The sequence below is a fragment of the Scyliorhinus canicula genome, chromosome 19 (genome assembly GCF_902713615.1).
Source record: "Scyliorhinus canicula chromosome 19, sScyCan1.1, whole genome shotgun sequence".
Taxonomy (NCBI): domain Eukaryota; kingdom Metazoa; phylum Chordata; class Chondrichthyes; order Carcharhiniformes; family Scyliorhinidae; genus Scyliorhinus; species Scyliorhinus canicula.
Window position 1 is genome coordinate 5,807,424 of NC_052164.1, and position 26,442 is coordinate 5,833,865.

A 26,442-nucleotide genomic window follows, 5' to 3' on the forward strand; every position below is an offset into this window, starting at 1 on the left:
CTATTTAAATAAAAGTCCATTTTGCTGTTACTCCTACCAAAATGGATGACCTCACATTTATCAACATTGAACTCTATTTGCCAGACCCTTGCCCACTCCCTTAAACTATCTCTATCCTTCTGCAGTCTTTCAGTATCTTCTGCACACTTTGCTGTACCACACTTCTTAGTTTCATCTGAGAACTTTAACACATTACACTTGGTCCCCAACTCCAGATCATCTATTTGAATTGTGAACAATTGCGGCCCAACACTGATCCCTGAGGCACACCGCTAGCCACTGATCACCAAGCAGAAAAACACCCATTTACCCCCACTCTTTGATTTCTGTCAGTAAACCAATCCTCTATCCATTACTACATTAATGCTAATACATTACCCTGATGCGACCATCAATTCACACGAAACAGAGTGTAGATGTAAACTGTGGCTTTAATCGACTCGAACAGTGCCTGCCTGCGACTGCTCTGCTACTGAGAGCCGCCTACAGGGCTACTGCTCTTTATACCTCTCCTCAAAGGGCGGAGCCCACAAAGGAACCAATATGATACATCACAGGTAATACCTTACAATGGTCCATAGGTGGAGGCCTCATGGGTAACAGCGTGGTAAAGTTACATATATGGTGAATGGTTACTGCAATACGTTCACCACATTCACCCCCTGTTAAAAAAGATTAAGTCCAGCGGGGGTGAAGGGTTCACAAGTTCAGCCTGTCCGGCGCCCGGATCATGCGCTGTGATCGCCGAAGCTCTGGTATCGCAGCTGGCCCGGGTGTCGAACTCGTCCGTGCGGGCATGGGTAGTGAAGTTGCCGGTGCGGGTACAGGCGCGGACTCCGGGAGCGTGTCTTCTGGAGCTTCGTTCCTGTGGGTCGGTGATGGGGGAATGGGGGGGCGGGAGGGGGTGCGGGTGCCATGTAGGGGTGTATAGTATATTGCAGCTGTATAGGGTGCTGGTCAGTGTAGGTTGGGCGGGGTAAGTTGGGGTGGCGGTGGTAGTGGAACCTGCGGGCGCGAGGTCCCGGAGGGTAACCGTACCCTGTCGGCCATCGGGTGTTCTACGTATGCATACTGGGGGTTGGTGTGAAGGAGCTGGACCCTCTCGATCAGGGGGTCGGACTTATGGCTCCTGACGTGTTTGCGGAGTAGGACCGGCCCCGGTGTCTTCAGCCAGGATGGAAGCGAGGCCCCGGAGGTGGATTTCCTGGGGAAAACAAACAGGCGGTCATGAGGGGACTCGTTTGTGGCCGTGCAAAGGAGGGACCTAATAGAGTGGAGTACGTCGGGGGGGACCTTCTGCCAGTGGGAGACTGGGAGATTCCTAGACCGTAGGGCCAGGAAGACGGCCTTCCAGACCGTCGCATTCTCCCTCTCCACCTGCCTGTTTCCCCTGGGGTTGTAGCTGGTCGTCCTGCTCGAGGCAATGCCCCTGTTGAGCAGGTACTGGCGCAGCTCATCACTCATGAATGAGGATCTCCGGTCGCTGTGGACGTAGGCGGGGAAGCCAAACAGAGCGAAGATAGTGTTGAGGGCTTTGATGACGGTGGCAGACGTCATGTCGGGGCATGGGACGGCAAAGGGGAATCGGGAATATTCATCGACCACACTGAGAACGAACGTGTTCCGGTCAGTGGAGGGGAGGGGCCCTTTGAAGTCCACGTTGAAGGCGGGAGGCCTTCACCAGGCGCGCATCGTCTGGTCGGTAGAAGTGCGGTTTACACTCCGAGCAGACCTGACAGTCTCTGGTGATTGCCCTGACATCCTCAATGGAGTAGGGCAGGTTGTGGGCGTTGATGAAATGGTAAAAACGGGTGACCCCTGGGTGACAGAGATTGTCGTGCAGGGTCCGGAGTCGGTCCACTTGTGCGCTGGCACATGTACCTCGGGATAGGGCATCGGGGGGCTCGTTGAGCTTACCGGGGCGATACAAAATCTCTTAGTTGTCGGTGGAGAGCTCGATCCTCCACCTCAAGATTTTATCGTTTTTGATCTTGCCCCGCCGTGTGTTGTTATACATGAAGGCAACCGACCGTTGGTCAGTGAGGAGAGTGAATCTCCTGCCGGCCAGGTAATGCCTCCAATTCCGCACAGCTTCAACGACGGCTTGGGCCTCCTTTTCGACGGAGGAGTGCCGAATTTGGGAGGCATGGAGGGTGCGGGAAAAGAATGCCACAGGCCTGCCTGCCTGGTTGAGGGTGGCGACCAGAGCGACGTCTGATGCAACGCTCTCGACTTGAAAAGTCTGCGTCTCGTCGACCGCTTGCATTGCGGCCTTGGCGATGTTGGCCTTGATACGGTTGAAGGCCTGGTGAGCCTTGGCCATCAGGGGATAAACAGTGGATTGAATGAGTGGGCGGGCCCTGTCCACATAGTTTGGGACCCACTGGACGTAATACGAAAAGAACCCCAGGCATCGTTTGAGGGCCTTAGGGCAGTGAGGGAGGGGGAGTCCCATGTGGGGGCGCATGCGATCGGGGTCGGGCCCCAGAACTCCGTTCTGGACCACATAGCCGAGGATGGCTAAGCGGTTTGTGCTGAACACGCACTTCTCCTTGTTATACGTGGGGTTGAGGAGAGTGGCGGTGTGGAGAAATTTGGAAAAGTTGGCGTCATGGACCTGCTGGTCGTGGCCGCAGATGGTGACATTGTCCAGGTATGGGAAAGTGGCCCGCAGTCCATACCGTTCAACCATTCGGTCCACCTCCCGTTGGAAGACCGAGATCCCGTTTGTGGCGCCGAACGGAACCCAAAGAAAGTGGTAAAGGCGGCCGTCTGCTTCGAACGCAGTGTATCGATGGTCCGTCTTACGGTGGGGAGCTAGTGGTAGGCAGCTTTCAGGTCCACTGTTGAGAAGACCCGGTATTGTGCAATCTGATTGACCATATCAGATATGCGTGGGAGGGGGTACGCATTGAGCTGCATGTACCAATTGATGGTCTGACTGTGGTCAACGACCATCCTGTTTTTCTCCCCAGTTTTGACCACTACCACTTGGGCTCTCCAGGGGCTGTTGGTGGCCTCGATGATGTCTTCCCGAAGCAGCCTATGGACTTCAGACCTGATGAAGGTCCTGTCCTGGGCGCTGTACCGTCTGCTCCTGGTGGCGACGGGTTTACAATCCGGGGTTAGGTTTGCGAAAAGGGAAGACGAGTCGACCTTAAGGGTCGCGAGACCGCACACAGTAAGGGGTGGTAGGGGCCCGCCAAATTTCAGGGTTAGGCTCTGGAGGTTGCACTGGAAATCCAGGCCGAGTAGCAAGGCAGCCCAGAGGTTGGGGAGGACGTAGAGGCGGAAGCCGCTGAACTCCACACCCTGGACGGTGAGGGTGGCGACGCAGTACCCCCGGATCGCCACGGAGTGGGATCCAGAGGCCAGGGAGAGACTCTGGTTAGCGGGGTGTACCGCAAGGGAGCAGCGCCTTACCATATCGGGGTGAATGAAGCTCTCAGTGCTCCCAGAGTCCAGCAGGCAAGAGATCTCGTGCCCATTGACCTTCACCTTTGTTGAAGCGGTTACGAGGTTGTGTGGTCGAGACTGGTCAATCGTGACCGAGGCAAGACGCAGTGGCCGTCAGCAGGCGATGAGCAGCCTGATGATGTGCCCAACGGGCAGGGGTCCTGAATCGGATAAGGTGACGGCGCCCACGGGCTGTACGTGTCCTGGGGGAGGCAAGATGGCGGCGCCCTGGTGCTGCACGTGTCCTGGGGGAGGCAAGATGGCAGCATCCACAGGCCACACGTGTTGTGAGCAGAGCAAGATGGCGGCGCCCACTGGCCGCACGTGGTCCGAGGAGGGGAAGATGGCGGCGCCCATTGGCCGCACGTGGGGGGTGCTGGGACAATAGCGGTGATTGAGTGGGCCTGGCACACTGCAGCGAAATGTCCCTTCTTGCCAAAGGCCTTGCAGAGGGCGCTCCGCTCTGTCGGGAGTGTTTTGACTGCCTGCAGAAGTAGCATTTGGGTCCCCCCGGGGTTTGTTGGCTGCCACGTGGCACAGGCGTGGGGTTGGCTGAGGGTGGTCGCTGATGGGGTCCACGATGGTGTGGCCGTCTGCGGGGTCCACGATGCACAGGGGGGGTGGGCCGCGCGGTCGGGAATAGGCCTGAAAGTTGCGTGATGCGACCATAAGTGAGAGCGCTAGTTTTTTGGTCGGCACGAGGTCAAGCGTGACCCCTTCTAAGAGATGCTGGCGGATGTATTCAGACCCTATGACCGTCACAAATGCGTCTCTCATCAGTAAATTCGAGTGTTCCGTGGCTGAAACTACCTGGCAGTCACAGTTTCTAACTAGGGCGAGCAGGGCGCGCCAGAAATCCTCCACCGACTCACCGGGAAGTTGGCGCCGCGTGGAGAGGAGATGCCTGGCGTAGATTTTGTTAGTCCGCTGAGCGTAGTTTTCCTTCAGTAGCGCCATGGCTTCTGCGTAGGTTGGCGTGTCCTGAACGAGGGGAAAGACGTTGGAGCTCAGCCGCGTGTACAGGATCTGGAGCTTCTGTGCTTCTGGGATTGTGTCTGGCGCAGACCCGATGTACGCTTCAAAACAGGCTAGCCAATGTTCAAAGTCCTTTTTGGCATTGTCTGCTTGAGGATGCAGCTACAGGCGATCTGGCTTGATGCGGAGGTCCATCTCTGAAAAATCTCAGTGTAATAAATTGATGCACTATCAATTACGAGAAGACGAGAGTAGGATGTAATCGAGGCTTTATTACACTGAGATGTGTGGCCTCCAACAGCAGCTTACGAAATGGCTGCTGTACGGGGAGCACACATATTTATACTCCGCCTACTGGGCGGAGCCAGCAGGCAGGGATCTACACCCGTACCTGTAGTAGAGGGGCCTTACCGTAAAACACAAATATATACAGTATATACATCAGTGGTGACTACCACAGAGGGTTTGGACCCGGCCAGGCAAACCTTAGCAAAATGTCCTTTTTTTCCACAGTCGCTGCAGTTCACATTCCGGGCCGGGCAGCGCAGCCTGGGGTGCTGATGCTCGCCGCAGAAATAGCAGGGTAGTCCCCCGTGTTGAGCGGGAAGCCACTCGACACAGGCCTGGGGTACTCTTTGATCGGACGGGAACGCGTTGAGGCTTTTGAACGCTACTTCTAGGGAGGAGGCTAGCTTTACCGGCTCTTCCAGGTCCAGGGCACCCTTCTCGAGTAGGTGCTGTCTCACATTGTTGGACCTGACTCCAGCCACGTAGTCCAGGACTGCGAGGTCCATATGTTGAGTGGCCATAAGGGCCTGATAGTTGCAACTTCGCACAAGGACTTTGAGGTCGCGTAGGTACTCCTCCAGCGATTCCCCGGGGCTTTGGCGGCGAGTAGTGAGGAGATGCCGCACGTACACCTCATTCATGGGTCTTACGTAAAGGCACTTCAGCATCGCGAGGGCGTCTGCGTAAGTGGAGGCTTCCTCGAGTTGTACAATGATTCGATGGCTCACCCGGGATGGAGGAGGCTCAGCTTCTGGTCGTCGGAGACGGAAGGTGAGGAGGAGGTGGCGAGGTAGGCCTCGAAACAGCGGAGCCAGTGTGCAAAAATCCCTTTGGCCTCCGCAGCCTGTGGGTCGAGTTCCAATTGGTCAGGTTTGAGGGCAGATTCCATAGTGGTGTTGTAGTCGATTAAATTGATGCGACCATCAATTCACGCGAAACAGAGTGTAGATGTAAACTGTGGCTTTAATTGACTAGAACAGTGCCTGCCTGCGACTGCTCTGCTACTGAAAGCCGCCCACAGGGCTACTGCTCTTTATACCTCCCCTCAAGGGGAGGAGCCTGGGGCGGAGCCCACAAAGGCACCAACATGATACATCACAGGTAATACCTTACAATGGTCCATAGGTGGAGCCCTCATGGACAACAGCATGGTACAGTTACATATATGGTGAATGGTTACTGCAATACGTTTACGACATTCCCGTAATGCCATGCGCCTTTATCTTATGTAGCAGCCTTTTGTGCGGCACCCTGTCGAATGCCTTCTGGAAATCCAGATACACCACATGCACCGGATCCCCATTATCCACCGTGCTCGTAATGTCCTCAAAAAATTCCACTAAATTAGTCAAACGTTACCTACCTCTCATGAATCCATGCTGCATATACCAAATGGGACAATTTCTATCCAGATGTCTCGCTATTTCTTCCTTAACAATAGATTCAATGGGGGCGGCACGTGGCACAGTAGTTAGCACTGGGACTGCGGCGCTAAGGACCTGGGTTTGAATCCCGGCTCTGGGTCACTGTCCATGTGGAGTTTGGACATTCTTCCCATGTCTGTGTGGGTTTCACCTCCACAACCCAATGATGTGCAGGTTAGGTGGATTGGCCACGCTAAATCGCCGCTTAATTGGAGAAAAAATAATTGGAGTACCCTAAATTTATAAAAATACAAACAAACAATGGATTCAAGCATTTTCACCACTACAGAAGTTAAACAAACCAGCCGACAGTTACCTACCTTTTGTCTACCTTCTTTTTTAAGCATGGCGACATATTTGCTGTTTTCCAATCTGTCGGAACCGCCCCAGAGTCCAGCAAATTTACCATGAGCGCATTTGCTATTTCCCCCGCCACCTCTTTTAGTACTCTGGGATGCATTCCATCATGGCCAGGAGACTTGTCTACGTTTAGCCCCATTAGCTTGACCAAGACTACCTCCTTAGTGACAATGATCGTTTCTAGGTTCTCACCTGCCATAGCCTCCTTGCCAACAGTTTTTGGCATGTTATTTGTGTCTTCCACTATGAAGACCGACACAAAATACCTGTTCAATGCCGCATTTCCTCATTTTCCAGACAAGAAGGGTAACTGATGAGGGGGTTTCTGATATGGTGGGGTCTCTTACATAGGGGTCTCTGATATCAAGGGGGTCTCCGACGTGGGGTCTCTGCTCTGGGGGGACCACTGACATGGGTGGAATCTGATGGGGTATCTCTGAAATGGGCAGATCTGATATGGGGGAACTCTCAGATGGGGAGTCTCTGATATGGAGGGGTCTCAGATTCTGGCAGGTCTCTGATGGGGAGTTTCTGAATTTGGGGGGTTTCAGATTTGGGGGGTCTCTGATTTGCAGGGTCTCTGATATGGGGGGTCCCTGGTGTGGGGTCTCTGAATATCAAGGGGTATCGGATATTGGTGGTCTCTGAAACGGGGGTTGTCATAATATCCGCTCATGTACATAGTGAGATGCAGACAGGCAGTGATTGGCAGATAGGATGACCAGTAAGCATACAACACAGTACAGCCAATCACCAGACAGGACACTACCACTATAAAGCCAGAGGGCACTAGGTTTCCCAGTCTCTGGGGACCCAGCTACTGAGACAGTCAGGGTCCACGAGCTGGCAAGTGCAAACACCATGTGGGAGCGAGTAAGTCTGGTCAGGCTACTACAAGATCACCAGTCAGATCAGTATAGTGTCGACCCACAGCTGAATATGTATAGCAGTTCTATAGTTGAATAAAACAGTGTTGGATCTTCTCCAGTGTTAGACATCTGTTTCTAACTTCCCTGCATCGAGTGCAGTCCACATCGAACCGACCTGCCTAACACATCATGGTACCAGAGTGGTACTGATCTTGACGGACCTACTTCGAGTGAATCAGCATTGACCAGCAAGCAGCCATCCAGCGAAATGGAAAACATCCAGCCTCCTCCGCATCTCCGGCAACCTCGGCGCCAACTGGAAAATCTTCAAGCAAAAGTTCCTTTTGTACATCGAGGCCTCCGACCTCGAGGCAGCATTGGATGCCAGGAAGATCGCGCTATTTCTCTCCACTGCAGGGGATCACGCCATCCACATCTACAACTCCCTTACATTCGCCAATGGCGAAGACAAAACGAAATTCAAAACAGTCCTGCTGAAGTTCTGCAGCCACTGCGACATTGAGGTGAATGAGAGCTTTGAACGGTACGTTTTCCAGCAGAGGCTTCAGGGTAAGGATGAACCTTTTCACTCCTTCTTGACCCATCTCCGCATCCTAGCGCAGTCATGTAACTATGACTCAACGGCTGATTCCATGATCCGGGATCAGATCGTTTTCGGGGTCCACTCCGACTCCCTGCAGCAGCAGCTCCTTAAAATCAAACAGTTGACCCTCTCTGTCGCTATTGAGACGTGCGTTGTCCATGAGCATGCCAAGAATCGTTACTTCCACATCAGGGCGGCAGAAACTGGAAAGCAGGCCTCCCACAAGGCGGAAAGGGTGCAGGCCATCACACAGATGCAGAGCCTGAGCATCGAGGAGAGTGGCCGTTTCGCACGCTTTTCCCGGATCCCTGCATATGCACGTCACGACCGAGTGGACGACGAGACCGACAACCCGACTGCGCAGGTGCGTACGGCGATCGACTGCACTGCGCATGCGCGATGGCGCACGGACCGCGCTGACGTCAGCGTCATGATGTGTCCGAATTGTGGCTCCGCCCACTTAAAGCGGAAATGTCCGGCAAAAGGACGCCGATGTCTCCAGTGTGGCAAGCTTGGCCACTACACAGCCCTTTGCAGATCTGCTCCACCATTCAGCAGCCAGCAATCCCAGCTGCGGCGCAGAAGTGTCCGCTCAATATAGCAAGGCATGCCAGATTCCGATCCCGACAGCCCAACGTACCCTGATGCTGTCTGCCTCAAGTCTCCATATCGGGTGGGCATCATAACCACACGAGCTGGCCTCCACCACACCTGCGCAATGCCTCTCGATCCTCAGTGTGGATCCAGACGACGAGTGGTGTGCTGTCCTCACAGTTAACACGGCTCGCATCTGATTTAAACTGGACACCGGCACGTCTGCGAACCTCATCTCACAATCCGACCTCGACACCATCCAGGCCCGACCGAGCATTCTTCCACCGGCCTGCCAGCTGCTTGACTACAATGGCAATGCCATAGCTGCCAGTGGCTCGTGTCAACTAGGGGTATCCAACAAGGCTATCAAGGCAACATTACGGTTTGAAATCGTCAGGCCTGACAAGGCGTCCCTGCTCGGTGCTCGCGCCTGCAAGCTCCTGAACCTGGTTCAGCGAGTCCACACCATGTCATCGTCACCGGCGACGGCCTCGCCCGATGGAAATTTGCAAGCCGACATAGACAACATTATCACGCAGTACCACAGCGTATTCGATGGAATGGGCACGCTCCCGTACCGATATAAGATCCTGCTCAAGCCGAACGCCTCCCCTGTAATTCATGCACCACGCCGGGTGCCGACGCCCCTCAAGGATCGTCTGAAAAAGCAACTACAGGATCTCCAAGACCAGGGCATCATCTCAAAGGTCACAGAGCCAACAGGCTGGGTCAGCTCCATCGTCAGCGTAAAGAAGCCATCAGGGGAGCACCGCATTTGCATTGATCCTAAGGATCTAAACCGCAACATCATGCTGGAGTATTACCCGATCCCGAAACGTGAAGAGTTAGAACATAGAACAGTACAGCACAGAACAGGCCCTTCGGCCCTCAATGTTGTGCCGAGCCATGATCACCCTACTCAAACCCACGTATCCACCCTATACCCGTAACCCAACAACCCCCCCCCTTAACCTTACTTTTATTAGGACACTACGGGCAATTTAGCATGGCCAATCCACCTAACCCGCACATCTTTGGACTGTGGGAGGAAACCGGAGCACCCGGAGGAAACCCACGCACACAGGGGGAGGACGTGCAGACTCCACACAGACAGCGACCCAGCCGGGAATCGAACCTGGGACCCTGGAGCTGTGAAGCATTTATGCTAACCACCATGCTACCCTGCTGCCCCTAAGTTGACCAGTGAGATGGCTCATGCCAAATTCTTCACTAAGCTGGATGCCTCCCGGGGCTTTTGGCAAATACAGCTAGACGCGTCCAGTCGCAAGCTGTGCACGTTCAACACCCCGTTCAGTCACTACTGCTACAACCGCATGCCTTTCGGCATCATATCTGCCTCCGACGTGTTTCATCGCATCATGGAGCAGATGATGGAGGGCATCGAGGGGGTGCAAGTATACGTGGATGACGTGATTATCTGGTCCACAACGCCCCAGGAACACATCGCTCGCCTCAAGCAGGTCTTCCAGCGAATTCATGAACATGGTCTCCAGCTCAACTGGGCCAAGTGCTCATTTGGTCAACTGGATATTAAGTTTCTAGGTGACCACATCTCGCAGCAGGGTGTGCGGCCAGACGCCGACAAGGTCTTGACGATCAATGCCATGAAGACTCCGGAGGACAAGAAGGCGGTCCTCCGCTTCCTCGGGTTGGTCAACTTTCTCAGGAAATTCATTCCCAATATGGCATCCCACACCACGGCCCTCCGCCATCTCATCAAGAAGTCAATGGAATTCCAGTGGCTGCCCACACATGAAGCGGAATGGCGTGAGCTGAAGGCAAAGCTCACCACAGCCCCAGTTCTAGTGTTCTTCGACCCAACCAAGGAAACCAAGATATCAACTGATGCAAGCCAGGACGGCATTGGGGCGTGCTCCTCCAGTGAGATAACTCCTCGCCTTGGGCTCCAGTGGCATATGCCTCCAGGGCCGTGATGGCCACTGAGCAACTGTATGCCCAGATCGAAAAGAAGTGTCTGGGTCTCCTGACAGGAATAGTCAAGTTTCATGACTACGTTTACGGCCTGCCGAAATTCACGGTGGAAACGGACCACAGGCCTCTAATCTACATAATCCAGAAGGATTTAAATGACATGACACCTCGGTTACAGCAAATTCTTCTTCGACTCCGCCGCTATGACTTCGAACTTGTCTACACGCCAGGCAAAGAGATGATCATTGCAGATGCCCTATCCTGGTCCATCACCACACCGTGTGAACAAGGTGACTTCATCTGCCACATAGAAGTGCAAGTGCAATTCTGTGTCACCAACCTCCCAGCCTCTGACGAACGGGTGGTCCAAATTCATGAGGAAACGGCCAAGGATCCTCTACTGCAGCGTGTGATGCAGCACCTTACCCATGGCTGGCAGAAGGCACAATGTCCCCAATTCTTTAACGTGAAAGACGAGCTGACGGTTGTGGAGGAAATCCTTCTGAAACTCGACAGGATCGCTATTCCTCAGAGCATGCAGGCTATGGTGCTGGCTCAACTCCATGAGGGTCACCTTGGAGTTGAGAAATGCTGACGCAGAGCTCGGGAGGCGGTTTATTGGCTGGGCATTAACCAGGACATTGCCAACACGGTCCTCAACTGCCCCACCTGTCAGAAGTTTCAACCGGCTCAACCCAAGGAAACACTGCAACAGCACGAGATCCTGACCTCTCCATGGTCCAAAGTAGGTGTAGACCTTCTCCACGCCAAGGGGCGTGACTACGTACTCCTGGTCGACTACTTCTCCAGTTACCTAGAAGTGGTGAAACTGTCCAACCTCACGTCGAAGGCGGTCATCAAAGCTGCAAAGAAACGTTCGCCAGGCAGGGGATACCGCTCACGGTAATGAGCGACAACGGTCCATGCTTTTACAGCCAGGAATGGTCTGATTTTGCACATTACCTCCAGTCCCCACTACCCACAAACGGGAAGACCGATAAAGGGGTCCATATGGTCAAGCGGTTGTTGTGCAAAGCTGCAGACTCAGGCTCCGACTTCAACCTGGCAATGCTGGCATACAGGGCAACCCCACTGTCCACGGGGTTGTATCCAGCGCAGTTGCTCATGAATCGCACTCTGAGGACCACAGTTCCAGCCATCCATGTTCCAGACCTTGACCACCTCATGGTTCTACAAAAAATGCAGCAGTCCTGGGCCCAACAAAAGGCCAGATATGATGCTCATGCCACGGATCTACCCGAGCTGGCTCCAGCCGATCATGTTCGTGTCCAGTTGCCTGAGGGCGGCTGGTCAGCCACAGCTGTTGTTGTCAAACAAGTTGCCCCAAGATCTTTCCTTGTCCGCATGGCTGATGGCTCCCTACTACGGCGCAACAGACGGGCATTGCAAAGAGTTCCACGGCCATTACCTGAACGCAGTGCTCCGCCGGCCATTGTACTTCCTCCGGACGTACCCTGCCACGAGGCCACCGATCCTGTCGGCCCACGCGGCCACCGCGAGGGCAGCGATCCCACCTATCCACGTGTAGGCGGCTCCTGATCCACCTCTACGGCGATTGACAAGAATTAGTCGCCCACCACAAAGACTGAATCTGTAGACTGAACTTTTGTAAATTTTGTGACTGAATTCATCGATTTAACCTTTGTAAATATTGCTTTGTTTGTCATGTATCTGCACTATCGACACCTTCCCACGTATATACATTTGTTCAAGCACCGTTTGTATATAGTCAGGCATAGAACATAGAATATACAGTGCAGAAGGAGGCCACTCGGCCCATCGAGTCTGCACCGACCCACTTAAGCCCTCACTTCCGCCCTATCCCCGTAACCCAATAACTGCTCCTAAACTTTCTGGTCACTAAGGGTAATTAATCATGGCTAATCCACCTAACCTGCACATCTTTGGACTGTGGGAGGAAACCGGAGCACCCAGAGGAAACCCACGCAAACACGGGGAGAACGTGCAGACTCCACACAGACAGTGACCCAGCGAGGAATCGAACCTGGGACCTTGGTGCTGTGAAGCCACAGTGTTATCCACTTGTGCTATCGTGATGCCCATATATATATATATATATGTACGTTTACATACCTCAGTATTTATTTCACTAAAGAAAAGGGGGAGATGTCATAATATCCACTCATGTACATAATGAGATGCAGACAGGCAGTGATTGACACACAGGATGACCAGTAAGCATACAACACAGTACAGCCAATCACCAGACAGGACACTACCACTATAAAGCCAGAGGGCACTAGGTTTCCCGCTATCTCAGGACCCAGCTACTGAGACAGTCAGAGTCCACGAGCTAGCAAGTGCAAACACCATATGGTAGCTAGTAAGTCTGGTCAGGCTACTGCAAGGTATGGTGTCGACCCACAGTATAGTGTCGACCCACAGCTGAATATGTATAGCAGTTCTGTAGTTGAATAATAGTGTTGGATCTTCTCCAGTGTTAGACGTCTGTTTCTAACTTCCCTGCATCGAGTACAGTCCACATCGAACCAACCTGCCTAACACATCAGGGGTATCTGATATGGGGGTTCTCTGATATGGGGTGTCTCTGATGTGAGGGTCTGATTAGGGGGTCTTACTGAGGGGTCTCTGATGGGAGCCTGGTGGGGGTCAGTTGATGGGGTAAGACCACCCTCATGAGTGTATGCGGGGGAGGTTAATCCAACAATTCCCGTGGTAGTTGGGGTGGAGGGGGGGGGGGGGGGGAGAGAGGAGGATGCCCCTACTTGCCTGGGGGGGACAGGATTTGTGTAATACGGAGAGGGGGCCAGCTGCAAGATCCTGATACTGGGCCGCCTCTCACAATGGAGGCTCAATAGCGAGATGCTGCACGGAACCCCAGGAGCACCCTGCCATGCGTAAAATTGGCATGGCAAGGGAGAGTGAATCACTCCTGGGCATGGCACCTAACGCCAGCGCAGGCCCAGAGCGCTTCTACTCTGGTGGGAGAACTTAGTCTCCCAAACGTAGAGTCCCGCCCCATATCCCTTCATTCCCTTAGTACCCAGAAATCTAGCAACATATATCTTGAATATTCAATGACTGAGCAGCCACAATCTTGGGGGTTAAGAGTTCCAAAGAGTCGCAACATTTTGGATGAAGAAATATTTGCTCATCTCAATCCGAAATGCCCAACCTCTTACTCTGAAAATGTGACCTTGGATCTAGAATATGTAGCCAAAGGAAACATTTTGTCAGCATTTGCCCTATCATGTTCCTTAAGAACTTTATTTTTCCAATGAGATCACCACCCATTTTTCCACACGCCAAGGAATATAGCTGCAGTCTACTCGTTCCAAATCCAATCAATTTGGTCCATCAAAAGAGTCCCACCCTTCTTCATCTCACCTGAATATGGAATATAATTTGGGGAAATGTGTTTTCAATTTGGCTGGCAGAATCACAGAATCATATTGCAGAAGAGGCCCTTCAGCCCATCGAATCTGTACCAACATCTGAAAAAACACATGACCTATCTACCTAATCCCATTTGCCAGCACTTGGTCCAAAGCCGTGAATGTTATGATGTATCAAGTGCTCATCCGGGTACTTTTTAAAGGATGTGAGGCAACCCGCCTCTACCACCTTCCCAGGCAGTGCATTCCAGACTGTCACTACCCTTTGGGTAAATAAGCTTGTCCTTACACCCCCTCTAAATCTCCTGCCTCACATTGAACTTGTGAAAAGGGGGGGAGGGGGGTCTCTGATTATGGGGGGGTCTGTGATATTTGGGCTGTCTGATATGGAGGGTCTCTAACATGAGGGTCTGATGGGGGGGTCTGATGGAGGTCTGGTAGAGGGTTGGTAGAGGGGGTTAGGTCACCCTCATGCATGCGTGCTATGAGTGGGGGGGTGGGGTGACTCAGCAATTCCTGTGGTGGTGAGGGGTAGGGGGAGAGGCAAAATATAAGGCATAATACAATTTAAATGGAAAGAGCCTGCAGATTGCTGCAGTGTCGAGGGATTGTGGGTGCCCTCAGACATGAATTTAAAAATGTTAGCTTGCAGGAACAGCAAGTAATTAGGAGGATAAATGGAATGTTGGTCTTTATTGCAACAAGTGTGGAGTAGAAAAGTAAGGAAACGTTGCTACATAGGGGCTTGTTTAGCACAGGGCTAATTGCTGCCTTTTAAAGCAGACCAAGGCAGGCCAGCAGCAGTTCAATTCCCGTACCAGCCTCCCTGATCAGGCGACGGAATGTGGCGACTAGGGGCTTTTCACAGTAAATTCATTTTGAAGCCTACTTGTGACAATATGCGATTTTCATTTCATTTTTTACTGTTGTGTAGGAAATTGGTGAGATCACACCTAGAGTATTTTGAACAGTTTTGGTCTCATTACTTACAGAGGGATATATTGGATGCAGATCAGAGAAGGTTCACTAGATTGATTGGGCTGCACAGTAGCTAGCACAGTTGCTTCACAGCTCCAGGGTCCCAGGTTCGATTCCTGGCATGGGTCACTGTCCGTGCGGAGTCTGCACATTCTCCCCGTGGGTTTCCTCCAGGTGCTCCGGTTTCCCCCCATAGTCCAAAGATGTGCGGGTTAGGTGGCTTGGCCACCTTAAATTGCCCTTAGTGTCCAAAAAGGTTAGGTGGGGTTACTGGGATAAATTGGAAGTGTGGGCTTAAATGGGGTGCACTTTCCAAGGGCCAGTGCAGACTTGATGGGCTGAATGGCCTCCTTCTGCACTGTAAACTCTATGATTCCTGGGATGAAGGGGTTGCCTTATCAGGAACAGCTGGGCATTTAGAAGAATGAGAGTTGATTTTTTGAAAAGATTCTGAGGACACTTGACAGGACCTATGCTGGGTAGGAGGTTCGGAACTGGAATTAGGACGCAACCACATTGGCCATGATTTCACTGAATTGGGGAGCAGGCTTCAGCCAAATGGCCTGCCTCCTGTTGCTGTTTATCAATTCCTTATTCCATTTGGGAAGTCACCCCTAGAAGAATAATCTTCCTTCCACCTCCTTTCTGTGTTTATCTAGCATTTCCCCTCTAATGCACACTGAGAAATCCCATTATTATTCCAGTTGCCTTCCTCTTCAATCCCACTTCAAACCAACTGCTCAATGACCGTGGAACATTCTGGCATCTCTCCGGCTCTCCCTAACTTGACTGCCCGCGAGGCCCCGCCTCCCTGGCCCAAAGGGGGCGGAGCAGCTGTCCGATGCCTGAATGCCTATTGGTCAGCGGGCACGCCCATCAGTGTCAGTGGCGCGGTCACATCCGCTAGCAGGGTTGGTGGAGGCGCGGTATATATAGGAGCCCGGTTGTCAGGGCGCCATTTTGTCAGCTGTCGGTTTTTGGTTGAATTGGGTCTGGAGCAGTGAAAGTTTGTCTTTAATTCGGTCGGGCAGTTTAAAGAAGATTTTTTTTTAAACATTGTTTTTTTTTTCTCCTTTGGTGGCTGCGTGTTTTGTGTGTGTGCTTCCTTTGTTTGCTTTTGTTGACATGAGTGACACTGAAGACTTGACTGATGAGGAAAGGGTGAGTAGAAATGGTGCAATGGGGAGTCTGTGGGGCCTCGAAGGGGTTGACATCCCGGGGTTTATACATCCTCAAATGTGTAAATTATTCCTACTCGACCCTCAGCAGGACCCTAGTGAGCAGTAGATTTATTGTCATCTTATTGCCTCACTTGCAATGATCGAGGCGGCATCTACACATGGAAAATTCCTACCTGTTCCCTTCATTTTGTAAAACAAAAATTAACTTCTATTTTCTAAACATCGAGCATAAACTCCGCTCTCCCGCCCTTGCCCCCCGTTCCTATGTTCTGCATCGAGCCTCCGATGAAAGCAGGTTTGTTTATTATGGTCTGAGATGTTGTTTTTCCGGAATCCGACCTTTGCTCGATTCGTTGGCCAGAAGTTTTATTTTCAAACCCATCCTTGGGCATGAAACGGGAGTTTTGAATTGCAAACCGCTGCTTTGCAAGTCAGTGGAATGCAGCGTTAGCAGGTCAAAGCAGGATTCGTATCAAGTCTATACTGCACAGCCAAGGTGAAAAAGTAAAAGTCGCCATAGTCCCCGGGGAGCATCGACTGAGCTCTTTTTTTTGAGAGAGAACTGACCGGTGCTGATTTAACCTGAGGGTCACCACACCTCTGGCGAGGGGCAGGGTTTGAGATGACAGGGCCTTCATGGATAACCTCACCATGGTAGTTAGCACAATTGCTTCACAGCGCCAAGAACCCAGGTTCGATTCCCGGCTTGGGTCAGTCTGTGTGGAGTCTGCAGGTTTTCCCCGTGTCTGGATGGGTTTCCTCCCACAAGTCCCGAAAGACATGCTTGTTAGGTGAATTGGACATTCTGAATTCTCTGTGTACCCGAACAGACTCCGGAGTGTGGCTACTAGGGGATTTTCACAGTAACTTCATTACATTTTTAATGTAAGCCTAGTTGTGGCACTAATAAAGATTATTATTATTGAACCCATGCTGTTGGCATCGGTCTGCATCATGAGCCAACTAAGCAGCCAACTGATCCCCATTTTTACATTGTATAGTAGATTCAAATATGAATGTTTGTACAAGACAGATCAACTCAAAATTGCCATTGTTTTTATGTCGTGTCCCTTTTAGGAGCAAAATATATGTTGCGCAAAGTAGATAATAAACAAGTAGACTTGTTTATATCAGGGCAACAAACATTGCTTTGAATTTAGATACTTCCCTCTTTTGCGGAGGGGGGGGGGGGAGGAGGAGATGAGCTTAATGACTGACACTATTGCCTTCCTGGTGGCTAGCTAAACTGGTACTGGTCCAGACTTTGGTTACAGGTTGACATTGAGTTAGCTTATCTCAGTTTGGCATTGTGTTGCCAAAATTGGCTTCTGTATTTAAGCAGGATCGTGCTTGGTTGGATGGACCTCCAGATAAAGTAGGTTTTGACACAGCCAGTGGGTGAGATACTGGAGGATTGTTGGTGTTTGTGGACCCTTTGTGTCTCTAAAAAGAGAAAATACAGTCTGATCTGGAAGCTGCAACCTCTGCATGTAGCTGACATTTTCACTGCACATTTTATCATGTATAGTAGTGTTGTTTACTGCTTCCTTTAATTATGTTATTCTTCAATTATATGTATGTGTGTATGCTGTAGAGTGAATTGAACCTGAAGTTCATAGAAAAGCTAACTCCTTGTTTAATTGTTTGCAAGGTCAACCTGAAAAGTATGTTGTATTTTTGAGATCTATTGTAACAAAAGTCAGTTAACTTTTGTATATTTTTTGGTTTGACTTGTTTTGGAAAATATACTGGAGTCTGATATTGAGATGGAACCAAATCATCAGTCATTTGTCCAGTTTATTGAAAGTTGTTAGCATCATTCTCTCTCGCCCAGTTAGACCTGACATTGTGGGTGTGATAAAGTAGCCAGAGGGGACACCTCTAATGATTTATTTTCACAATGAGATGTCAGTAATGAGCTGTGTCTGGAATTGTGTAGTTACCCATGTGTCCTAACATTTGTAGCATAAGTTGTTGGAGCTTTGCCCTGCTTTTTTAAAGCCTATTATATTTGGAACTTTTAATATGCACGGTCACAGTATTAATTCATAAAAATAATATAGTTCCTTCGTATTGCACACAACCATGTTTGGGACAGTTACTGATAGATTTTTCACTTGACACCCATGTTCGCTAATTTAAGGAATTACGGTAAATCTGCTGCTTGGTGTGATACTGAACTATACAGACCTGAAATGTCCTAAGCTCAGTTCTGCTGAGGTAGATGATCTTAGCAGGGCAGCAGTGAGGTAACTACAATTTGTCTGATAGCTTTTTAGGTTGAGGAAAAAGGCAGCTCCTGCTCCTGACTGTCACCCAGTGACTGCTGCTGGAAATTGCATGCCTCCATTGAATGTGAGACTTCCTTGTTAGAGAAAGCCACTTCACAGTGATATTGAAGGTAATCTCCGAGTTGTGTTTTTAAATTTATTCTTTCATGGGATGTGGACGACTCATGCCAGCATTTGTTGCCCATTCCTAATTGTTCTTTTGAAGAAGTAAATCTTCCAAAACAATTCAGGATCAAACCAGAAAGTATACTCCTTGAATCTTGTGTTTATTACTTCTACATGCAGTAGAATAATTAGATCTTTAAAAATGCTTGGAGGGAAACTACCATTTGGGATCCCTAACTAGGAGCTAATTGTAGTATTAAATGTGAACAGATGAGGGCAGCACGGTGGCCTAGTGGTTAGCACAACTGCCTCACGGCGCTGAGGTCCCAGGTTCGATCCTGGCTCTGGGTCACTGTCTGTGTGGAGTTTGCACATTCTCCCAGTGTCTGCGTGGGTTTCGCCCCCACAACCCAAAAATGTGCAGAGTAGGTGGATTGGCCACACTAAATTGCCTCTTAATTGGAAAAAATAATTGGGTAATCTAAATTTTTAAAAAAATGTGAACAGATGAACCTGTTGTTCTCCTGGCCTTTATTGCTCGGGTTCTAACTGACTCAATTCGGCGAAAAACTGGAAAAGTTGTAGTTAAAACATTTACAATCAAGCCATAAATTAGCAAAAGAAATGAGATAAACTTCTGATTGTGAACAATCATAAACCTTTACGTAATGTTCTTCTGTTTGAAGACATTCTGTAGGGCAAAATCTACTGTTATTCTTCATTGGCATGAGTTGGCACTTTCAAGAATTAAGTTTAGTTCTTACTTTCTTGTCTGTGCTCAATCTTATGATGATGAGCTATTTAAATGTGAGGAACATCACATCGGATTCTTGGGTTCTGATGAAAATTCATTAATGTGAAATGTTAACTATTCCCCTATCTGCTGATGCTGCCAAAGCATTTCTTGTTTCCATTCCTATCTTCTCTCGTATGGCACCCATACATTTGCACTTTACAAAAATGTTCAGTTGGTAGCAATTGAGTGAAAGGCCTAGTTAGTTTATCTCTTCTAGCCTTTGGACATCACTGAAGTTAATTAGAGCAGCAACAATAAGCTTGTGCCCAGAGCTTTCATGGTCTGTTTGGCTTGGTACCACCCAGCCAGTGTTTACACCCACTGAGTCATGAAATGCACTGTTGTATCTAAATCCATTTAAGATTGTTATAACTTTATTGCTTTTTAAGCATGCTGCATGGACGTACGTGGTAAAGTAAGTGGTTTGTACCATCTAGGATCTTTGTTTCGTACACAAACTGGCAGCAAGGTATCTGTTGTTTTTTATAAAGGAGGTATTGCAGCCTAAGTGCACAGAAGTAGATATGTTTGGGTGGCGCAGTGGGTAGCACTGCTGTCTCACGGTGCCAAGGTCCCAGGTTCGATCCCAGCTCTGGGTCACTGTCCGTGTGGAGTTTGCACATTCTCCCCGTGTTTGCGTGGGTTTCACCCCCACAACCCAAAGATGTGCAGGGTAGGTGGTTTGGCCAGGCTAAATTGCCCCTTAATTAGAAAAAATTAATTGGGTACTCTCTAAATTTAAAAGAAAAAGAAATGTTTAGCTCCTTGCATGCGAGTAAGCCTAAATCCTAGATTATTATGCACCTGTTACCTTTGTTCTTAGGCGGCAGATAGGAGTGAAAGATGCTGTCGAAGAAACCTTGGTGAATTGCTGCAGTGCATCTTGTAGATGGTGCATGTTGCCGCTACGGTATTCCAGTAATGGATAGAGTAAATGTTTAAGGTAGTGAATAGGGTGCTCATCAAAATTACCCTTCATTTTATCGAGAAATTAAACTTTTACATCCATCATAAAATCCATTCCATGGAGGAAAGCTTTGCCCATCTTCAGACACAGTGGTCTTTTTGAAAACTTAAAACACATCCCAGCTCTGTGGTTTGAGTAATGTGATACTTAGACAAATTTTGTCATTTAAATCAACTGACATCAACCGACACATTATTTTAAGATTACTTTTCCTGGAGTTTGTTTTTACTTGATAATTGAAATTCTAGAATCTGAGATTACCTTTAATGTCGTAACAGCTGGATACATCTGCTGAACCATTTTGATTATATTTCAAGAAAGTATTTAGCTTAACAAGTATATTTTAGGCTTTTCCTTGAATTTGATTTAAAATGTAATTACCACAATTACTCAAATTAGCAAGATGCACATATTGTGCACACGACTAAAAGGTAATGGTCACATTAAAAAATTCCAGCATAAAATAAGCAAAATGGTTAATGCAAAAGTTTTGCTGCAGCTTTAAAAAGCCCTGGGTACACTATCTGGACTACACACACCATGCCTTAGGATATATTGGCTTGGAAGAAGTACTGTGCAGATTCGCCAGGATGTTACCAGGGCTCCTCGGGTTAAATTATGAGGGGAAAGGGCAGCATGGTGGCCTAGTGGTTAGCACAACCGCCTCACGGCGCTGAGGTCCCAGGTTCGATCACGGCTCTGGGTCACTGTCCGTGTGGAGTTTGCACATTCTCCCCGTGTCTGCGTGGGTTTCGCCCCCACAACCCAAAAAAAATGTGCAGAGTAGGTGGATTGGCCACGCTAAATTGCCCCTTAATAGAAAAAATAATTGGGCAATCTAAATTTATAAAAAAAAAAAAAAAATTATGAGGGGAGATTACATAAATTAGACTTGTATTCAGGGTCACTTGATTAACTTTTTTAGGATTTTGAAAATAACTAATGGGGGTAGATAACGAGGAACATTATAAACATTTTTACTGCTTTGTGGTGGGGAAGGGGATAAAGAGAGAAGAGAGAGTCTTGAGGTAAGTGAATATAACCTTAAAATCAAAGCCAGACTACTGGAGAGAACTTGATAAACACGTCAAGCAAAAAGTGGCAGAAGTGTGGAATGTTTTCTCACAAAACAACAGTAGATGTAAATCAGAGATGGATACATTTTTGCTAGTCAAGGCTGTTAATGAATATGAGATGAAAATCGCTTATTGTCACAAGTAAGCTTCAAATGAAGTTACTGTGAAAAGCCCCTAGTCGTCACATTCCGGCGCCTGTTCGGGGAGGCTGGTGTGGGAATTGAACCATGCTGCTGGCCTGCCTTGGTCTGCTTTCAAAGCCAGCGATTTAGCCCTGTGCTAAACAGGGCTAAATATAGAGTCAAAACACTTAAGATATATTCTTAAATAGCTGAACAGACCTGATGGAATGAATGATCTGCTTCAATCACTTCTGTCATACTTTTTGATGTCTTGAATATTGGGATGGAAAGGAAAGACCTGGGACTGAGGTAGAAATGGAAATTGGTGCTGAAGAATGTAAATTCCGACTGAAGTGCAGATCTTTCTGTGAAATTAAACCAGCTGAAATATATCGTTATCATGTCAGATAATCCATTTGGTATAGTTTCATATCCATGAATGTCTTTAACTCTCTCTTAATGTATATTAACTCTCTCGCATTGTTTTAGGTTTTACTTCTGGACTGTACTATTGAAAGAATGTAAAAATTTATGTTCCGAAGATAATCTATCAATAGCATCATTACCAATCTTCAGAAGCCCACATTGGTATTCAGATTTTCTAATGTGTGAGAATGTTGGGATTGATACATTGACGAAAATATTCATCAGGACCACTGGACAGATCCTTAACCTTTACCCTAATTTCTTGTCAAGGGGCAGTCTGGAATTTGCCATTCAGTTGATGCTTGGGAGTTAACCTGCCAAAATTTGCCTTAAAGGAACCAGTCAGCTCATATTATTTGAATTTATACATCTAAAATCTCCCATCAAGAGCCTCGCTAGTTACTGAAATCAGAGTAAACTCATGAACTAAAAATTGGTCATTCAACTTAAAATAATAGTTAGAACATAGAAAAATACAGCACAGAACAGGCCCTTTGAAAAGTGCCAAACTTTTGTCCTAGATTCCAAAAGTTCAAATTAATCTACACCCCATCATTCTACCGTAATCCATGTACCTATCCAATAGCCGCTTGAAGGTCCCTAATATTTCCAACTCAACTAACTCCACAGGCAGTGCATTCCATGCCCCCACTACTCTCTGGGTAAAGAACCTACCTCTGACATCGCCCCCTATATCTTCCACCATTCACCTTAAATTTATGTCCCCTTGTAATGGTTTGTTCCACCCTGGAAAAAGTCTCTGACTGATTATATCACAGTAAAGCAAAATGATCTGCTTTATGATTATAAAGTTGAGATCAGTGCCCATGATTGATAGAAATTGGAGGAATACATTTAGGATTCGGCTTATGATTAGCTGGCAAGGTAATAGCATTAAATAGCTAACATTCTCCCCGTGTCTACGTAGGTCTCACCCCCACAACCCAAAGATGTTTAGGGTAGGTGGATTGGCCATGCTAAATTGCCCCTTAATTGGAAAAAAATGAATTGGGTACTTTAAATTAAAAAAGCCATGTTTTCTGAAATAATAGTATCTCATTGAGCTAATGTGGTTGGACGTGTCCTCCCTTTCCTCTGGGAAGATAGTGTTAGCCTTTTTGGGGCAGCACGGTGGCCTAGTGGTTAGCACAACCGCCTCACGGCGCTGAGGTCCCAGGTTCGATCCCGGCTCTGGGTCACTGTCCGTGTGGAGTTTGCACATTCTCCCCGTGTCTGCGTGGGTTTCGACCCCACAACCCAAAGATGTGCAGAGTAGGTGGATTGGCCACGCTAAATTGCCCCTTAATTGGAAAAAATAATTGGCTAATCTAAATTTATAAAAAAAAAGTGTTAGCCTTTTTGACATATCAAGTGATGGAACTCTGACGGCAGCACGATGGCGCAGTGGGTTAGCCCTGATGCCTCACAGCGCCGATGTCCCAATGTTTTCTGAAATCTGTGTGGAGTTTGCATGTTCTCCCCGTGTTGCGTGGATTTTGCCCACAACCCAAAGATGTGCAGGCTAGATGGATTGGCCACACTAAATTGCCCCTAAAGTGGAAAAAATGAATTGGGTACTCCACATTAAAAAAAAATGTGATTAACTCTGCAGAGTTGCTATTTGTTTCTTCTGGATCCTCTGCTCCTGGAGAAATTCATCAGTGTACCTGGACTAGTTGGTTTAAATCTCACCTTAATTTTGAAAACCCTGATATCTTCAGTGAAACATTGAGATGTGCTTGTATCTGACTGACATAACCTAAAACCACACCTTCAGTAATCTATGTTAATGTTGGTGATGCAGTTTCTGATTTTACAGAAACCATACTATGTACACTAGACACAGAACTTGTACACCTTCCACAATAAACACTATCTTCCATATCCGTAAGTTTTTCTGAAGGAATTTCCATTTTTTTTGATCAATCTGAGTGAGGTTTTCGCTACGGTTCAGCCTTGTGTCAATCGTATGACAGCCTTTTTGGCCTCCATACATCACCTAGAAGTATCAGATTTCTTATTTGCTCCCTAACTTCTTGGGTCTTTTCTCTTAATGGGGTTAAATGAACGTTCAGAAAAGGCACATTTATGCCCTCTTGAGTGACTGTTGGCTTGCTAGCTTTTTTTTTCTATCTCTGGTAAGGATGTTTTATTAGTGTTCACCACCGTTTCTAGCATTGTGATATCGACTCAATTTTGAGGACTCATTAAGGCGATTTTCCTGTGATCAATTGAGAGCTGCTGTTGTATTCCTAGTAGGAAGTCTAACATCACCAGGTTAAAGTCCAACAGGTTTGTTTCGAATCACTAGCTTTCGGAGCACTGCTCCTTCCTCGGGTGAATGAAGAGGTGGGTTTCAGAAACATGTATATATAGACAGTCCCTGGGTCATTGTCCGTGTGGAGTTTGCACATTCTCCCCGTGTCTGCGTGGGTTTCACCCCCACAACCCAAAGATGTGCAGGATAGGTAGATTGGCCACTCTAAATTGCCCCTTAATTGGAAAAAATAATTGGGTATTCTAAATTTAAAAATATATATATATATAGACAGACAGTCAAAGATGCAAGATGATACTTTGAATGCGAGTCTTTGCAGGTAATTAAGTCTTTACAGGTCCAGATGGACCAACTGGAGAGAGGGATAATCAAAGGTTAAAGATGTTTGAATTGTCTCAAGCCAGGACAGTTGGTAGGATTTCTTTTTTAAAAATAAATTTAGAGTACCCAATTCATTTTTTGCAATTAAGGGGCAATTTAGCATGGCCAATCCACCTACTCTGCACATCTTTTGGGTTGTGGTCAGTTGGTAGGATTTCACAAGCCCAGCTCAGATGGTGGGGGGGTGAATGTAATGCGACATGAATCCAAGGTCCCGGTTGAGGCTGTACTTGTGTGCGGAACTTGGCTATAAGGTTCTGCTCGGTGATTCTGCGTTGTCGCGCATCCTGAAGGCTGCCTTGGAGAACGCTTACCCGAAGATCAGAGGCTGAATGCACTTGATTGCTGAAGTACGAACGGGATATTGCGCTCAATTCATCGATCGACAGTTCCAACCCGCCACTGCAAAAAACCGCACCGACCTCCTCAGAAGACAAACACGGGACACAACCGACAGAATACCCTTCGTCGTCCAGTTCTTCTCCGGAGCGGAGAAACTACAAAATATTCGCAGCCTTCAGCACGTCATCGATGAAGACGAACGTCTTGCCATGGTCATCCCCACACCCCCACTACTTGCCTTCAAACAACCACGCAACCTCAAACCGTTGTTTGCAGCAAACTACCCAGCCTTCAGAACAGTGGCCACGACACCACACACCGCTGCCATGGCAATCTCTGCAAGATGTGCCAGCTCATCAACATGGGTACCACCATTACACGTGAGAACACCACCCGCCAGGTACGTGGTACATACTCGTGCGACTCGGCCAGCGTTGTCCACCTCATACGCTGCAAGAAAGGATGTCCCGAAGCGTGGTACATTGGCGACACCATGCAGACGCTGCGACAACGGATGGACTGACTTTGCGCAACAATCGGCAGGTAGGAATGTTCCCTTCCAGTCAAGGAACACTTCAGCAGTCGATGGCATTCGGCCTCTGATCTTTGGGTAAGCGTTCTCCAAGGCGGCCTTCAGGAAGCAAGACAACGCGAAATCACCAAGCAGAAACTTGTAGCCAAGTTCCGCACACGAGTACAGACTCAACCGGGACCTTGTATTCATGTCGCATTCATTCTTGCCCCCCCCCCCCCCCCCCTCCCCCCATCATCTGGTCTGGGCTTGCAAAATCCTACCAATTGTCCTTGCTTGAGATAATTCACACCTCTTTAACCTGTGATTATCCCCCTCTCTGGTTGCTCCGTCTGGACCTGTAAAGACTTAATTACCTGCAAAGGCTCTCATTCAAAGTATCGTCTTGCATCTTTTACTTTGTCTATATATATATATATATATATATATATATGTATATGTATATGTATGTGTGTGTGTGTGTGTTTCTGGAACCCACCTCTTCCTTCACCTGAGGAAGGAGCAGTGCTCCGAAACTTAGTGATTCGAAACAAACCTGTTGGACTTTAACCTGGTGCTGTGAGACTTCTTAACTGTGCTCACCCCAGACCAATGCTGGCATCTCCACATTGTTGTATTCCTAGACTTCTGAGAAATTGCTGTAGGAATACTAAGAATTATGTTATTGTAATAAAACCATGAACATCCCAGAAAGATGAGTCATTGAGACATGCAATTCTGATGTTGTTGTAAATGAGTGCTGATCGCTATTTAGTCCCTTGCCCCTTGTTCTCCTCTTCTCTCCCATTCCCCCCCCCCCCCCCCCCCCCCCCCCCCAATTTGTTTACATAATGGGAGGTAAAAGCTGATTCATTTCATTGTATTTTGTTCTTTGTGATTTTCTTTTTATGTTCATTAGGATCAGGGCAGGGGTGATGGTACAGAGAAAGTATACACTTTTCTCATTGTAGTCACTTAAGAGAGCTTTTACTTTACAAGTTATATTTTGCTTTGCACTGACACTGAACTTGTAATATACACGGGAGTCACGGTCAAATTTGATTCCA

At 48.4% G+C, this 26,442-nt stretch overlaps 1 protein-coding gene across 6 annotated transcripts in view; it reads left to right on the forward strand.

Moving 5' to 3' along the window:
* Window positions 1–15,826: 15,826 nt before the first annotated feature.
* LOC119954543 (transformer-2 protein homolog alpha-like) overlaps window positions 15,827–26,442 on the forward strand; it is a 31,541-nt gene continuing 20,925 nt past the window's right edge. For 2 of the 6 annotated variants that reach the window (XM_038779857.1, XM_038779859.1), the window contains exon 1: window positions 15,827–16,060. Coding sequence is in view for 3 of the 6 variants with exons in the window: in XM_038779860.1 (XP_038635788.1) it covers window positions 16,025–16,060 (36 nt within the window). In the remaining 3 variants the exon portion in view is untranslated. Of the gene's footprint in view, window positions 16,061–18,351; window positions 18,482–26,442 lie in introns of all 6 variants that reach the window. The other 4 variants (XM_038779860.1, XM_038779861.1, XM_038779858.1 and 1 more) reach the window with 3 other exon arrangements.